Below are 18,654 nucleotides of genomic sequence, written 5' to 3' on the forward strand. Positions count from 1 at the left end.
TTTTTAGTAAGGCTAGGGGCTGGGTTAGGATAAAGGCTAAAGCCTTAACAACTCCATAGGGATCCCCAATCAACAGAAGCAGAAATAGACAAAGCTACAGATACGATGAAAATGCTCCGGTGCCTAACCATTCAACTTCACAACACCTGGTACTGTCTTAAACACATAGCCCCTAATTGATACATATTTGTTAAATGACAACATGTCTGAAAATATTAAACGTCTACCATTTGGAGTTTCTGACACTGTATTAAGGGTTCTGCATTGTATTTTCTTTTGAATTTTTAAATTTTCATCAAAATTTTTAAATGAACTTAAATAATCAAGTAGTTATACAAAGTTTGGTTCAAAAGTAGCAATCATTTTCCATCACCACCAATTTTTTTCCTTCCCAGGGGAAACCACATTTACTTTTTTTACCTGATTATTTTGATATTTAAGTCTATAAATACCATGTATTGTTGTTATTTGTTGCATTTTCAATTGTAGGCATTCTCTAGTAACTTCTTACTCCAGAAGATGCCGATCTAGGCTTTTTGCTCTACCTGCCTGGTCCACATATGTACCTTTTCCATATCCCCATCTTTCTTAGATAATGCCAAGATTGTTATTCAATATTAACATTATTGCCCGTGTAAATGCTACTAAGACCTGACCATGTAGTAAATGAGGAATGTTTTTTAATTTTATGAATATTTTTTTTCTGGAGTTGTCTCTTTACAATTTACTTTCATTTCTATGCACTTATCACTGTGGAGACTAATTCCTTTGGGTCACATTCCTCTTGTAATTACTATGTATCCTTGTGCAAGTTACTTAACCTCTCTGAGCCATAGTTTTCCCTTCTGTAAAACAGGGGTAATAGTAATAAACAGTGTAATGATGGTCAATGTCCTTCAGACAAAACACTACAAAGCATACTGTGGTCAAACAAAATTGGATTTGCTAACTCGCTCCAAGGAGGATGAAGACACACAATGGTGAGCCATGGAGTGCTTTTAGTACGATGGTATTACAAAAGGCTGTTGTTAGGTGATTTTAGAGAAGGCTCAGGGAAACAGGTTCACTCTGCATTTGGTGCTGACAGAGGAAGGGGATGATTCTGTGATCGGACTTCTCAATGTATCGTATCTATAGGAAAGGCTGACAAGAAGAGGCTAATGCTGCAATTGGTAAAGAAAGAATAATCATTCATTTTTGCCTGGAGAGGGGAATGTTTTGAATTTTTGTGTTTGGGACAGTAACTTTGTTTCCGTCTATGTTAAGGCAATATTATAAAGTGGTATTATTTTCATTTCATCCTAGTCACAGAGTGGCCTTGTTGAGTGTTTATATTCTCCAAGATTGTTTTTGTTCAAAGAGAGAACACCACCAGCCAGCCAGGATGCCAGACTAGCTCCTAACAACACCTCTGCCTACATATTAACGTCAGGCTGGTTCCCAGCAACAAAGGCTACTTTTCTTTTTCTCAGTGGTGAAGATTAAATGAGCTATCATTTATATAAAAAAAATTAGCAGAATAGTTGCCTTAAAATATTTGTTATAAGACACTAAAAGCACAGGCAACAAAAGAAAAAATAGGGAAAGTGGACCTCAAAATTAAAAATCTTTGAATATTAAGAGACTCAGAAGAGTGAAAAGACAACCTGCAGAATGGGAGAAAATATTTGCAAGTCGTATTTCTAATAAGTGACTGATATCCAGAGTGCATAACAAACTCCAGTTCAACAACAACAAAGAACAAACCACTTTACTAAAAAGTAGTCAGAGGATTGGAGTAGATATTTCTCCAAAGATAACACACAAATGGCCAATAAGTATATGAAAAGATGCTCGAGATCACTAATTGTTAGAAAAATGCAATCAATGATATATCACCCCATGCTCATTAGAATGGCTATTATAATAAAAAAAGAAAATAGAAAATAAGCATTAGTAAGGATGTAGAGAAATTGGAACCCATGTGCATTGCTGGAGAAAATGTAACAGGTACAGTCACCATGGAAAACAGTATGGTAAGTCCTCAAAAAATTAAACATGGAATTATTGTATGATTCATTGGTTCTACTTCTGGGTATATATCCAAAAGAAATCAAAGCAGGTCCTGGAACAGATATCTGTATACCCATGTTCATAGCAGCATTATTCACAATAGCTAAAAGGTGGAAACAACCCAAGTGTCCTTTGACTGATGAATGAATTAACAAGATGTGGTACAGAGATACAAAAGAATATTGTTTAGCCTTAAAAAGGTAGGAAATTCTGACAAATGCTACAACATGGATGAATCTTGAAAACATTGTACTAAGTGAAATAAGTTAATCACAGGACACATATTGTATGATTGATCCATCTTCTAGGCTACCTGGAATAGTCTAATTCATCGAAACAAAATAATACTGTGGTGGCAGGGGGTGGAGTGGGGGAGGGGAGGGAGAGAGTTAGTGTTTAACGAGTACAGAGTTTCTGGGGGGAAGATTAAGATGTTTGGGGATGAATGGTGGTAATGGCTGTACAACAGTGTGAATGCACTTAAAGTCACAGAACTGTGTGCTTAAAAATGGTAAAAATGGGTAATTTCCTGTTATATATAAATCACTTACAATAAACTAACACTAAGTTAAAAAGTAAATAATATCAAACTTGACCTCTGTTCCAACTGTCTAAGTTTCCTTTCAAGATATTTAATGCAGAAGAATGTCATTTAATATTCATAACAACTTTATAAGTTTTATCACTTTTATTACTGTTTTATAGGTTAAAAAACGAAGATCTATTACGTTGTTCAAGATCATAATGTTAGAAAGTGGCTGAGGCTGAGCTATAATTTGAATCCAAGTAGGGACCTTAGAGTCTGACTCTTAAGAATATAGTTATTCTTTATTATTTGGGGGAGAGGTCAAGAGATTTACCAAGGGCTAGGGCTGTAACTCCTGTTGAAACTGCCCATTGGTAAAAGAAATCTATCTTTTCATTCAACAGAGAATTGAGAGATCTCTAATAAGGGGTTGGGGCCATATTTTAAAATGGCTTTTCAAGAGTCTGAAGGAAGCTACTTAGGATTAAATGCAGTCTTTAAGGGAATTCTGAAGAAGCTGGCGTTCTGGATAAAAATTGTAAGGGCAGGAAACTGTTAAGAGGTGGCATATAGCTCCTATTCTCTGAGCTTGCCTAGGACATCCTTTTGTATGTACTAAGGAGCAGGGACAGAGATGGAGAGGTAGAATGTACACAATGCTTATCGACCTTGGGAATTTTGTCAATAGCAAGATTATTTGCTGAAGAGGAGCAGTTCTGTGCCATATGTCACTTCTATGCTGCGCATCTCCAAAGGAATTACCTGTCCATCTCGCCTATGTGCTCATTTGCACAATGGTACAGAACAGTGGTCCCAACCCTAGCGGATGGAAATTGCTAGACCTTCAATCAAAAAATGTGTCAGTGTTGCAAGAAGGCACACATGAAAAAAAAAAATAAGGTCTGATCTCTGTTTGCTAGACTCCTGATGCCAGTTACTAGTGTCAGGAGAGTCCTGAGAACCATCACTTCCCAATTCTCCGGGTGGGAAACATTGTTTCAGAGGATAGGGTGAGTTTCCAGGAGCCCATAAAGCTGGAGAATTTATGCTTTTTCCGCTTGCTGCTGGGGTTGCTTTCAACATTCCCTACAAAGTGTTACAGGGCCCCAGATCTCATTTCTCCACTTCCACAGGAAAAGTGCAAGCTTTGCATGACTGTGTAGGCCTGTTCTGTCAGTGGCCTAGAGGGTGGAGTGAAATCCACACTGTCTGGGAAGAGGGGTTGGGGGGCCTGTAGCTGGGACCACCTGGTCAAGCTGGACACAAGGAATTTACAAACAGAATGTTAGGACAAAAATGGAAGCTTAGAGACATTTTGGGCCAAAGGCCAAGCTTGAAAGATAGGAAAGCAGAAGCAAAGGATAACTGAATAACTTGCCAAAGACCAAGCTGTGAAACAGAGACAACTTCCACTTTAGAGATTCCCCATTATATTCATGCTTTCCAAACTTATCAGATCAGACGAATCACTTCAAGAATCCCTGCCATGAAATCATAGTTCTTCAGCCCCTCTGGAATTTACTGAGCCAAAGTCTAAGGGAATAGTGTGGGGCTTTGTGTGCTTTTCAAGCAGAGAAGGTGAAGAGTATTTTGTGAAGTTATATGTTTTTTCAACCTTTTAAAAACCGTGACATGCCCCTTAATATGTTTTTAGTGCATTCTGTATATTTTAAGAAGCTACACAAAAATTTTAGAGGATAACATTTAACAATGGGGTACGGTAAAGTCTCTGAAATTAGGAAGATTGTATTTGAAACACAGGTCCTTCATTTCCCAGCTTTGTGATCTGGGCAAGTTACTTAACTTCTCTGTGCTACAATTATTTCATCCATAAAATGGGTACGATAGCAAGACCTTACTGCATTGGGATGTGGTGAGGAAAGATAAAAGTCAACGAAGGAAGGTATATAAAGTGCTTAGCATAACAGCTAACATGAAGGGAGGCAAAGGATCTCTGGTGGGGATCCAAACCCTGTTTCGGTATGCATTTGGGGCAAGAGCAGGTGCCGTCTCTGTGACCTCCACAGCTTTGAGACAGCATCCTGGACTTAACTTCACTGCCCAGTGGCCTGAGAACTCCTCCGGAGGAGTAGCAGCCAGGGCCAACCACTACCTGGGCACCCATGTTCAGGGAGCTCTGAACATCTCGTTGAGGGGAGAGTTTAGAACCAAGAGGCTCATGCACAGAACAAATTCAATGTGATAAAGGGAATGATGTTGGGACTTGATTTCCTGTCCCTAAAATCATGAGTTAAGAAAGAAATTTTTCCCAGATAGGCGAAGCTTCTCTGGTCAGGAGTCCCACCAGTTTCTTTGCGCTGGCCTTGCCACTACTCTTCATGGTGCACCTGATGAGGCTTCTTTGAAGCCTTCTCACCTACAAACGGACACAGTATGACACAAAATATGTATATTGAATATATTTTTGTAAAATACATGTATTTCCTCATGCTGGGACATTCTGATCTGCCCGTCCTTCCTTAAATTATCCATTCCCCCCATCGTACATGATGAAAAGGAGTAAATTAATAGAATGAAGGGAGTTGCTAAAGATATTGGTTAACTAGTTTATTTAATAAATATTGAGCATCTACCATGAACGTAAGATCAGAACCGCTGCAGTGGAGGTCTCTGCAGGAGGGAGAGAAGCTGAGAGGAGAGAGCAAAACCTACAGAGAGGAGAAGCTGGTGTTTAAATGCGGTACATCAGGAGAGGTGGCACAAACATCTCACAGTGTACAATGACTTTTAAAAAATGAGTCAGTATTATCAGCACAGTACAATCATCTATGTGTATAGTGATTGCTGTGAGCTCTTCAAAAACCCCAAACTAAGTTAAATTGCAGCAAGCATAGCTGCTTAATAAAGCAAGATAATTTATAATATACTAGAGGAAAAAAATTTCCCCAAAATATATAAGGGGAAGAATTTTCATTAACTTAAAACAATTCTGAGGACCCTCTTCTTGCTTGTCCCAAATCCAGCCCCATGGATGGTGGGCGGGCCCCAATGAGTGAGGCTGTCCTGGAAAGGTGTGCTTTAATTTTCATCAGAGAATAGAAATTCTTACATATCTATAACTGTCAAGATGAATTGGTAACCTAGAAAATCTGTTTTAGAGGGGTTTTTTTTTTTGGTTTTTTGTTTTGTTTTGTTTTGTTTTTAGAGTTCTGACTATAACCTCAAAGTCAGTTAATTCCTATAAAAATTTAGTTATGAGCAATGAATATATGGTCCACTGTCAATGAGAATGCAGGATACATGGCCTCTTAGTAAAACCACGGTTTATCCATGGATTAAGTCAAATTTTATCCCTGGGCTGTGCAATGTTTGGATATTTGTACAATTGCCTTTTAACTGAAAGTGTTTTCTATGGCTTATGTGGAGGGCATTTTCAAGAAATTTTGGTAGGAAATTCTTTAGCATATGTATTATGGCATGTCACTGAGAATTCAGTTATCTGAGATGCACACATTAGCTATTTTAAAATAAGTTTCTTTCTGGCCTTCCTCAGAGGACTCATAGAATTTCCCTGAAGCAGTTGATTTATTTTTATCATGGATATTATGCATTTTATCTTATCTGTGTTTCCCTTTTTGCTTTGGTTTCTAGGAAGCTCAGAATCAAATTTTCTGTGTATCTTAAATAATGGAACAGGACTTTATATACGAGTTTATATGTATGTTTCCCACTCTGTTTATTTTTTTCCCTTCACCCTTATTCTATCATCCATAATTATAGTTTTCCAGTTAGAGAAATTCGTTCTAAGCTGTCACACATCATGGGGGAGATGTAAGAAAAGGAATGAATGGTTGGTTGGCTGAATAAATGAATAAATCAAGGAAGATTTTGCTTTATGATGCTGAATATAAGACAATCATTAAGTTAAGTAAGCAACTGAATTCTTGGACCACTCAAGGAAACCTGAAGCTTGCTAATTCTGATGTACTATTTTTGTTTATAATTAACTAAGACATTGCTTTTTTAAAAAGGGCTCAGGGCACCTTTAATGCACTCAGTGACAAACAGAGACTCTCCAACTGGGACAGCTCCTTTGCCACACAGGGCCAACTGAGAGGGGTCCTGGCAGAGGCATCCTGATTACATTTCTCCTCTGTAGTCTGATGTTACTAATGAGAGTTCCAAACCCTTTATTTAGACTTAAAAAAAAAAAAAAAACCTAAACTCAACCATTTCTGAGAGGGGAGGTGAGCCAATGTTTTTAGATTATAATGTGGCTGCACATATATTTTCTGCCTCGTGTGCTGATAGCAAACTGCAAACCCTATCCTGATTTGGAAGGCTGTCTTGTTCCTCCATCTGCAGGAGCCTCCATTATGCTGCTGCTGGGATCCAGATTTTTTTCCAGATGAGTTGTTTCATAGGATTTGAAATTATGCTTCTGTATACAAGAAACATCTCTGGAACTATCCCACCCTGGCAGAAGGTCAGAACACGGGATGAGCCACTTGCCAGAGCTCAGCTATCTGGAAGAAAATGCTTGGAGGGAAAGGAAGGCACTACCCTTCGAAGCATCTAACTAGCTGTACCTGGATAACTGCTGGATTGGCATAGATTGAAGGTTAGGGCAGTTCGGCTTCAGAGGTGCTGAGGTTTTAGTACCGTCCACTAAAGAATGCACTGCAGTCACAGAAAATACTGACAGTCAAGTCATAAAGGTGAAGTTTTGTTGTTGCCTTGAGGATGTTTTCATGTTGTCAAAACATTTTAGGTGTGTAGTTTATGTCCAAGTTGTCTCTTTAGAACATAGGCTCTTTGGGCAGGCAATGTGAGTACTGACTCTCCTTAGTGATGGGCTTCAGTAATGTCAAGTATTAACAGCAACAATAAGAGGATAGCTGCAAATAAATTTTTTACTGTCGTGTATGGGCCGAACATGCCGGAAGAGGTTTCATTTCCCCCAAAAGAGACAAAGATCAAACTACTACCAGGTCTTCAGAACACAAGGTCACTGACAAGTGACCAACTTAAAAAAATTCTGTGCAATTAACCAGCTAAACATAACACAACGAATCACATGGTCATTTTGTTTGTGCCAGGACACCTACAGAAAAACCCAGCCCCTTTCATCAAATTCAATTCAGGACACCCAGGCACGCAGCTCTATACTTTGCATCTTCTGTGTCAAACTCTATTTTCAATCCTTTATGTCAAATTTAAATTCATGGCAACTGCATTCTGATCTTGATAGAATCCCCAATTCACCCTGGACCCCAGATCCATTCCATAAGACACACATCCACACACAGATACACACACACACCCCTACCTAAGAGCACACATATTTGCACTTGATTTGTACTCACTTAGCTAAGTTAGAGTCAAGAATTTTGAATGACTGCCCGTTAGCCAGAGCTTTAACAAGTTTTCAGATAAGCACCTGCTGAAAACAAGGGTACTGCACAATTGGGTCTTCACCCCTCAGGTGAATAAATTGTATCCACACAGCTCTAGTTCGGGATGAAAATGGACCCTCAAATGTTCTGCAGTATTTCCCCCTGTTACTGAAGCTTAAATTGCTATCAATCTTAAGTGAGCTGAACAAATTGATGTGAGTGATGAAAAATAGCTAAGTTTGACTCTGAACACACAGATCTGTTGTGTCCACCAAAGTGAGGTCTCGATTAGGCAGAAAGCCAACAAAAACACCCTATCAACAACTTATAATCTGATACAATGTCAAAAAGAAAAGAAATCTCTCAGTGTTATCACTGAGAAAACATTCTGGATGGCCCTCAGATATGAACTGACCTCTCTTCTGGAAATCATCTTTGCTCGGCTATCCATATATGCATAAAAGGATATAGTTTTTAAAAGCTCATTTTCTCCCTAATAATTGTCTGTTTTTAAAAAGCTATCAGCAGGTGCACCTGATTTCAAAAGCCTCTTGTCCTTCATAATACAATATTCATCACGATTACATAGTATGAAATAAAAAGCAGCAAAACATAAGCGAGGATAGTTCAATTAAATGCAACATAATCTCTGCAGCAAAAAAAAAAAAAAAAAAAAAGGCTCTGTAGCTAAAATCAGGTTCCGATGAAAGAAAAAAGGGAATATATTTCCACATATTTTTAATTATATAGAATTTCCTCAAACATGATTTTTCATAATATATTCCATTAAGTTAACATCACATTTGAAGAAAGAGCATTTTCCGATTTCATTTTAAGCCTGATTTTGAGCAATTACAGTGTCATTGTTCCGCAGTAGAAAGGTTGAATTCATTTACTGTGTGGTTATGCTAGTTATGATTGATGTCTCTTCTCCAAATGATAAACCAATCACCCCAATGATGTAATGTCATTTTAAGAGTGCCATAATCACATTTCTCTCAAACTAGAAGCTCTGATGAGTTCTAATAAAGATTTATGGTAGATTAAAGGCCTTCATAATATCAACAATGGATTGCTCATTTGATGAGAGATTTGATTAGGTAATTTTTTTGAAAAAGAATACGAGTTTACTAAATATATCAGGCCTGGCTTTGAAGAAGGGCATGGGCCAACCTAAGTAGCAGTCCATCATTCCATCTTCAGAATGAATCATCTTCAATGTATTTGGGAGGTCCTCTCTAATTGTAGAGGTTGAGGCCAGTGGTGGCATATTTTCATGGGTGAAGCCAAAACACAATCTCATCAAGGTACGCTCTTGGCATGGAAAGCTCTGTATTGCCTTTGATGGGAAATGCTAATGAACACCATGAGTGGTCAATTCAGAAGATAGCTCCAAAGCCATTGGGTCAGGAACAATTAATTTCTGCAAATGTCTGTCCTTGGCCACGGGTACTTAACCTTAGATATTTGCCCATTCCTGTGTTCATATGTTTTGTGACCATTTCACCAACAAGGCAGGTCAAAATAAGACATGATTATTGCTGAGTCTGGGACAATTTTACCTAAAATCTAGAAACTGGGAGCTGAGGCAGTAGCCACAAAATCCTCAAAGGAGTGAGAGAACCTTGCTGACCAGTCCCTTTGCTTTATGCAACCGAAAACCACAATGAGAACTAGGACTTAAGAGACACTATTTATCATGGTGCCATGTGATCAGCTTGTTAAATTCAAGTGAAGTGGCACATGCAGAGGGTTATAGGAGAGGTCACCCCCCCGAACACTTCAGACTTGGCAAGGCATTCGGTATTCATGTCAAGGGAACGCATTTTAATCACAAAATCATCTAAACAAGTAAGGAAGAAAAAGTCAGAAGCCAGCCATCAAAAAACAAGAGATCTGAAATGCACACAAATTGGGCATGTGAGGGTGTCGAGGGTCACTCGGCTATGACCAGAATTGTAGTAATACAAAATTCAATATTCCATTGTCTCTCTGCACTTCACCTTTGAGACCTGCACGCTCTCATGTGCAGCAGTGGGCAAATCCCTCCCAGTGAAGGAGGCCCAAGCCCTGTTAAGAAAAGCAAAATCTCTTCAGTTACTGTGACCTTCAATAAATGTATCCTACAACTGCAATGCCACAAAGCGACAAGCGTGTTTCACCTGATGCTCCCCACACCACGTTCTCCTCAGCCCTCGTTTTGGGGCTGTCATTTCTCCAGACTCAAGAATGCCACACAGACAACAGCACGCATTCAGACACCACAGTTTCCTTACCACTGCTGGAGGCTTGCTGGGGCCCTGAGCATGCTCTGAGCAGGTATGAATTGGGGGAGAACTCCTCATCAGGGTTGGTGTCCATGATTTGATGGGAAGTGTTGCTGTCTAGCAATGGCATCTGGCAGCTAACTGGTGGAGGATTATGGGAACTAGGCAGCTGAGCAGATGGGAGGAGGCTAGACGAGGATGTAGGTGGAATGGGACGACCTGGGAAAGAGGACAGAGGGGTCAAAGGTCAGCAATGAGTGTCATGAGAGCATCCAGAGAAAGTCACATTGAAACCAGCTCACAATATAAATAACCAAAAAATAAAAGAAAGAAAGAAATGCTCCAGATGTATTTTTTCAAGTGGGTTGATGTTCCTCCAAATGTCCAAATTCATACTGTAGGAAGGTGCATATTTCACAAAATGGGCACGAGTGGAAATGTCCATCTATACAGCTGAAATGCAATCAGTCAGGGAAACATTCATTTCTTTCAATCTTCCCTGCCACTGCCCTACTATAATTCCGCATTGTCTCTCACTGAACTATCTTCATGCTGGTCTCCCTGCTTCCCCTCCTGCCATATACCTTCTACTCCCCACTGTCCACATCCCTTCTCCACAGCAGTCTGAATACTATTTTCAAGACAGAAATAGGTCTTAGCACTCTCCTGCTTGGCACCCTCCAATGGCTTCCCACTGTACATGGAAAGAAACTGAAAATCCTTATGATCACCTATGTGTTTTTCTTCCTCCGACACAAGCTGCCTCTCCCACCTTGTTCCCGATAATGGCTCTAACCACTCTCCACTTGGCCCCCTATTCTCCAGCCAACGTGGCCATCTTTACTTCTGCTGCTTCAACATGCCATACCCTTCTGTCTTCACAGTTCCTGTTCCCACTATGTGGAATATTCTCCCCACTTACCACATCACTGATACTCACAAGCCTACTCCTTCTGTTGAAACTTTCCCTGTTTGCCTTTTTCCAGGTTGCTCACCTATGCACTCTATCCTATTAGCCTGCTTAAATTTCTTCAGTCCTTATTACTATCTGAAGGTGGACATCTGTCTACATTATTCACCCCGTACCTCAAATTTTCCTAATGAACAGCACCTTTTGAATGCATGAGCAAATAAACAACATAGACTCTAACCACATTAATTAGTTTAGGGTAGAGGGAGAAAGAAGAATGTGCATCCTAAAGAATTGGCCAGTGGCCCCACTCTCTCCACCACTGTTTTGTTTTCATTTTTGTTTTGTTTTGCCTATGATGGGGTATTGCCTACAAAGCACAGCTACTCCAGGCCATGAGGAGAAGCAGCCAGCCTGGCAGGTGGTGGGCAGTAACTTAGAGCTGCCCTTAGGTCAAAAATTTCTCCTTCCACACAGAAGGCTCCTGCAACCTCTCTTTCACATGGCAGGAAGCTCCTGGCAGCCAAATTGCTGAGTGAAGATAATTGCCGTGTGTACTTTCACCCGATTCACCCTTACTTGTTGGGGTCCTTGTGATTGCTTGTCTGCTGGTTTGTTCATTTGGGAGGCTCAGAGAAATGAGCCAAGAGTAGCAGCCCATGGGATATGCCCTAAAGCTGGAAGTGTGGAAAGAAGGGTAAGGTGTTGAGAAAGCAAACTCAAGAATCCAGTTAGAGTTTCAACTCAGGCAGGAAGTATCTGAGTCAGAAGAAATGTGTTTTCCTGCTTTTGGATGTACTACATATGCAAATACATTTTCAGGCACCTCAAATGGATGCCATTTTTTCTTGCCACTTTTATAATTGCATCTCCTGATCTATTCCTCAGTGTATTAAGTGTCATTGATAGATCAATTTAATTCCATAAAATTTGAGTGCCTAATACACACACTCCATTCGAGACTGAGAATACAAAAATAAGCAAGACATCATTCTTACCCTCAGGGAGCTCACAGTCGAGTAGGGGAGGCAGAGAGGTAAGTACCTCATTTCAGTACCATGCAATAAAGAAGAGAGTGGCATGTAAGGACATGGTTCTGTGGAGGTAGAGAAGAGGACACTTGGTCCAGCCTAGGCAGGGAGATGTAGGGGGAGAGAATCCAACAAGCTTTCTTAGGGAAGTTGATGCCTGAGCAATCTTTGAAAGAAAAGGCGACGGGTAAGAGGAAACATGACAGACAGTAGCACAGAGCCACCAAGCCACTAGCCTGTTACTTTTTTGAGGATGGGAGTTGTAGAAAGAGACAGGGAATGAGACTCCTACAGCTCAAGTGTTAGGGGCTCCTGTCCAGTAACACAGCTGAAGAATCATCATCCCTAAAATAGAGCAATGGATAAATGAAATTTGGCTTGAAAGATTCAATTTATATCTAACAGTTTGGGAGCCCTGGGAGGCATGATGTTCTTGCCAAATGCTCCAGCAGAAGTAGCCTGTGCACGTCAGAGTTTCATCAGAATTAGGGCTAACATTTAATCCATATTTGTCCCATAACTCTCTCCCTACTAACTATCATCATTATTACTATTGTGGCTGCTCATGTTTTGGGGCAATGACTATCTGGAACTCACGGTGTCAGCCTCTTTATATATAGTATCTCTAAAAGGTTAGAATGATTATGATCCCCATTTTGTAAATGAGGAAACTGAGGCACGGAGCAGTAAAATTGCATAGTTAGCAAGTGACAGGGGCCAGGGATCAAACTCAGGTTTGCGTGTCCCAAAATCCCCTCTAACTACTCTGCATGGTGTTTGCCCTGACAGCATGACGGAAAAAAAAAAAAAAAAAAAAAGAGGAAGACATACAAGGAGAGGGGAGGGTTGATTTACAAATCATGTTTCCAGTTTCCCATCTCCCAGTCCCAAGGCACTCTCAAGATTTCAAGTAAGAAACATTTCTTTGAATAAATGGTTATTTATAGCAGTTATCAACTGGTAGAGTTCATAGCTTTTCATGTAATTTTGTTATGAAGTTCAAAGTGGCTCCTTCATAGCCGTGTTACCCTGTGCCTTCTTCAAGGCCCTTGAATGTAGAGGTGTCCTGACCAGGGCACGGTGGAGTCAGTGTTGACGTCCACTTAGCGGCGAGGCTTTGGTAGGAACAGATTTTAACTCACAATCAATAGGCTTTAATGTTTGTATTATTGAGGCATATCTGGAAATGCATGCTGAAGAACAAGAATGGCTGGAAGCCAATTTTTAAATTCCTTTGAGTGACTGAGGTGGAACTGAAGTTCAAGCGCAATTTTCCAGGAGCCTGATATGATAGTTGCTGTGAAATCACTCTTTACATGAACTTTTTGAAATTTTGTTCAGCATGAATTCATTTCATATAGTACAGACAGAACTGCTTTTTAATTTATACAAATACAGACAATGGAAGAGCAGTCATACCACAATGAAAGTGCGGGGGGTTACTTCACCGTCCAGAAATACACATCACAGAATTGTCTGATTCCTGTTATTTCCCCGCCCCCTTTAAAACCATGCTTCTGGTGGCTCCTTAAGCCACTTGTTGGTACCTACCATTACTTGGGAAATGTCTCAGTCCCTAGATCTGCCCCCAGTCAAATTGTACGCTGTTCTCTGTTTGCTATGTCATTTGCTAATTTTGTTCACTTATGCTACATTTTTCCCCCGACTATTCCAACTGACAGAGACCATCTGCACAGACACAAACAGGTTCCAAAGTACAGGGGAAAAAGTTGGAACTTATACAGGCTCACTTTATAGAACCATGATTTCTTACTGAAATACCTAGTGTGGGGCAGGCATGTAACCAGGGGCTATGCACTTACCTGGTTCCTACTTTATGCACTACAGGGGCTCCCTGACCCCCAAACTATGTTTGAAGTTCTTCTTGGAATGTGTATAGAGTCCTCAGCAAATATAAGGAAAACCAGTTTTAATTAATCTGTTAAAAAAGCAAGAGGAAACATGCAAAGGCAGCAATATGTCATTCATTAAACTCATATGGTCTTGTGTATGTGTGGGTGTGTATGCGTGTCTTTTCCAAGATCCCCATGTAAATCAAAGTCTAACTAATTATCTGTGTGATTGGATTCCCCCACAACCTTGAAAATGAAGACTAATTTAGATTTTACTAATTTATCTTTTTCTAAATGAGTAAAGATTTTACGATAGTTTCAACTCATGAAATGTTTCTGATTAAAAGACCTACAGCTGGACAAAGCAGTTTCCTTGCTAACTCTGATGGATTGGTAGTAGATGTTTGGAATGCTGTGTTCAGAAGGATTCTAGGGTGCCCTGGCTTCAGTAGGAAACAATGCCATGAGCAATTAGAAAAATCACAGACCAAGAGTGGAGGCAAGGCAATGGATGCTGAGTGCTTATCTGCCAGCCCTGCTCCAGGCCTTCATTCTCCAACAGTTTCAGTCAAACCCGAAAACTTCATCCTACACCATCTGTGTTTGAAGTCAAATTCTTCTAATTTCCATTGTCTTAATTACAGCACCATTTTTCTCCTTAATCTGACATGGATCCAACTTTAGTTCTCCAAGAAAGGGCCAAACTCTTCTTCCCATCCCCGAAGTGGTAAATGTCATCTGTGAAACTGCTGCTGCCCACATTTGTTAATATATTCACTAACCTATGATAGGGGGCATGGTGCAGATGGATTCTCCAAATTCACTTAAAACAACTGGTTCCTCTTTCATTCAAAATATTAATGGCAAGCAGATATTAAAATGTTCTGTGTAGATAATGCTTAATTTATCTATGTAGTGACAGGGTGTCAGGACTTTTGGTGAAGCAGAGAGATATGTTCAGGAGACAGTAAAAAAAACAAAAAACAAAAAACAAAAAACAAAACCAACCAAACTAAAACCCAGTACCAGGAATGATCAAATCCAAAATAATAATTTCAAAGGCCAGATTACCACTTATAAATCAGGTCTTGCTTTGTGTTAAGAACTGAGCAGAGATTTTAATGTATTTTTCTCTTTTAGCTCTCATAACTTTTCTATGAACAAAGTATTATTATCATACCCATTTACAAGTGAAGAAACTGAGGCCTGGATGGGTTTACTTTCCTATCATTGCACTGGTAGCAAGTAGCAGAACTAGCTGGATTTGAATCCAGGCAATCTGACTCTGAAATTTAAGCCTTGAATGGTTCATTCTACTATTTTCACACCAGAAAAGGATAATTACTAAAAAATTAATGTGATATGAAATCCAAACTCATTGGTCTCCTTCTCGAATGTACCACTGAGGTCATCTTAGGGGAGGTAATTAACAATGGGCAGAATCAAGGCTCCTCCTACAAATAACCACAGTGACCATTCAGGTCGAATAAAAGATTTGTGAGGAGAAAGCAATTCATGAGCCAGAAACTGGGATTCCTCTGTGGTTTCATCAGTTCAGGAATTTAATAAAAACATTGTTTTGTGGGGTGACCTGGGTGGCTCTGTTGGTTAGGTGTCCAACCCCTGATTTCAGCTCAGGTCATGATCTCAGGGTTGTGAGTTCAAGTCCAGTGTTGGGCTCTACGCTGGGTGGGGAACTTACTTAAGATTCTCTCTCCCTCTGCCCCTCCCCACTCCATGTGGGCTCTCTCTCTCTCTCTCTCAAAAATAAAAAATAAAAAATAAAACCATAGCTTTTTGCATTAAAGTTGAGTATTGCAAAATAACTGTGTTAGCATAGGCAAAACAGTTGGTTAGAGAATTCAAACGTGTCCTAATGATATTTTCCAATACTTTGTTTAATCAGATATCTAACTAATCATTTTCCTTCTCAAATGCTTGGGGTTTGTGAAGCCCCTGTTTTTGATGGGGTTAAAAAGTGAGGTACCTATTTGTGTGAACAGAAATAATTTAATACCTGAGATATTACCTTCCTTTTGCTTATAACCAATGAATTTTTTAGAAATATGGGCCTACTTGCTTTTGAGTTCCTGAGAACATTTTTCAGGAAAATGATTCTTGAAGTTCTGCCTAGTTCTGCACACGGGCTTGTGAAGGACTGTGAGGTGCAACATTCTTCAAGGTATAATGGGCTCCAGTGAAGTTCTGGGGCATGGTAGCCAAGCCTACCACCACAAAAGGCACAAGGCACCCTGCAGATTTAGCTGGACTCCTTGCCTCCAGCTGAAGGGACATGGATGAAACCACTGCACATCTGTTCAGCCTACATTACATGCTAAGAATCCAACTCAGGGATTTTATGTATGCCCCCTCCTTTACTATCACAATACTGTCTGGAGACTCAGTGATATAAATAATACACCCAAGGGTCAGAACCAAGATGGGGACTCAGGTTAGTGAATTACCACCACTGCAGTGGGCTATTCCTAAGCCTGGAATTGCCTCACATGGCAATTCACCTATTAATTGGCTCCATCATCCAATTCATTCCATTCTTAATTTCTACCCCACCTCAAATGAAACCATGGGCTCCAATGGAGGAAATCACTCATCTTCTGCAAGTGTTTATTTCTGCCATCATGTCTGCAGCATTTCTCTGCACTGTGCAACCCAACCCTAACCTCGTAACCTACCTAATTGTTTCTGTCCTCCACAGCCCAAGTGAGAAATAGAGAGAGGCCTAGACTTTGAAGCCAGGCTAAGTGAGCTATGCTATTTCCTGGGTGAGTTTGAGTGACCTACTTCATTCCTCTGGGCCTGTCTGCTAATAACAACACTGACTTTCTACATAGTTGTGAAGACTGGAGATAATATACATAGGGTCCCTAAAATTGCCCATAGTAGGTGCAAGAGCCTGGATGGAGCTAACGAGATTCACAGCTTATTGTTTCCATCTCGTTCACAAGCACTTGCCGTATGTGCTTGGCTGGGCTATAGTTAGGGAGGCTCTGGAAGATGTTAAGGCTGGAACAATGCAGCCATCTGACCTCTCAAGGAATGGAGTCAGCAGAGAGGCAAGCAGAGATGTGAGAAGAGAGGGGAGTCATTCCTGATGGTGATGGTAGAGTACCTGGAACTAGCCGGGCCTGAAGCAGCATTGCCACTAAGCTTTTCAATATATGAACTAATTTATTCTCCACCCTACCTTTGTTTCATTGTTGTTGTGGTGGTGGTGGTGGTAGTGCTGGTGGTGGTAGTTTTGTTTCTTAAGCCTACTTGAGTTTATTTTTGTCACTGAGAACCAAATGCATCCTGCCTAAAACTCATCATCAAGCCCAAGTGAGAAAATGACTTTGCCAGTGCCTCACAGTTATTGAGAATTGACAACAGATTCTAGATTTCCCGTCTCCAGTATTGTAAGAATTTCATGTTCTGTAAGCTGACTTCCTTCCTTTTAAATCACAAGAAATCAAACCTGTGAGGTCCCAGAGAAACCACTTACAGTGGAAGGTATCTAGATTTATAAGAATATTGTGGGCACTAAAGAGGAGAGGAGAGATCCAAGCAGGTAGCTGTCTACTTGTTACCCATCAAGCATGTGCTACAGCAGCTGTTTGTCCTCAGCATTGGAGAAAAACTCAGATCGCCTCCTAGCTGGTGTGGGGCTTTACATACACCGCATTGATCTTGGGTAGTGTGAGAGGGACTCAATTACTTATCTACACCTTAAATTTTTTAAAAGAACAGAGACATTAGTTTTGATTATAATTGTAGAATGCAAAATGACCGCAATGAATATAGAATTTTAAGTGAAAATGCAGACATATATACATTCATATTTTATATTGTTATCATATGATATATATTCGCTGTAGCAGCCTGCTTACATTTAGTGTTGATGTTAGGTTGAATCAATTGTTCTTACCAGGGGACAATTTTGCTCCCTAGGGGACATTTGGCAATGTCTTGAGACACTGTGATTGTCACAGTTTGTTGAGGTGGGGAGAGGATGCTACTGGCCTGTAGGGGGTAGAGACCAGAGACCATGCACAGAATAGTTTTCCACAACAAAGAATTTCCAGGCCCAAATGTCAGCAGTGCTGAGGATGAGAAACCCTGGGTCAGTTAGAGTGATAGCTTTAGATTAGTATACTTTATGTTTGAAAGATTGACATGGTCAATCTTTCAGCTTCTATTTCCAATTGATAAGAATTGGACAGATAATAGAAGTGCAAAATTTGAGTCAGCCAGTTCTTTTCCTCACCTAAGGAAAGTTCAAGCAAGTAAGCTTACATTGTCATTGGAGCATTTATGTTAGAGGGCAGGAGAATTTCCTCAAGCTGAGTCTAAGTCATCACTGAGGGAAGTTACAGCATGCCTTTCTCTGGAGTTAGGAGAGACTTGTTTGTCTAGAGAGAACTGGGTTATCTTCAGAGAGACAAGAGATTCAGGGGAGAGTGTTCCAACTCAGTTGTAGCTTATGGAACCTCACCTGAGGAATTTTCATGCTGACCCTTCGTGTCTTGTCAATGAGGCGATATCAACCTAACTCATTCCATATCACCTCGTTTGAAGTTTTTATTTTTACAGAAGACCTAATTGCCCTCCTCACTCACACTTCACTAAACTCAGTGAAGCCCTGCTAAGCATTTCTTGGA

At 40.2% G+C, this 18,654-nt stretch overlaps 1 protein-coding gene across 10 annotated transcripts in view; it reads right to left on the reverse strand.

The window, feature by feature from the left end:
- TENM2 (teneurin transmembrane protein 2) overlaps window positions 1-18,654 on the reverse strand; it is a 644,816-nt gene that overhangs the window by 353,692 nt on the left and 272,470 nt on the right. For all 10 annotated transcript variants that reach the window (XM_038534811.1, XM_038534806.1, XM_038534815.1 and 7 more), the window contains one exon: window positions 10,212-10,421. In XM_038534811.1, the coding sequence (XP_038390739.1) occupies window positions 10,212-10,421 (210 nt within the window). The remainder of the gene's footprint in view (window positions 1-10,211; window positions 10,422-18,654) is intronic.

The sequence above is a fragment of the Canis lupus genome, chromosome 4 (assembly GCF_011100685.1).
Source record: "Canis lupus familiaris isolate Mischka breed German Shepherd chromosome 4, alternate assembly UU_Cfam_GSD_1.0, whole genome shotgun sequence".
Taxonomy (NCBI): Eukaryota; Metazoa; Chordata; class Mammalia; order Carnivora; family Canidae; genus Canis; species Canis lupus.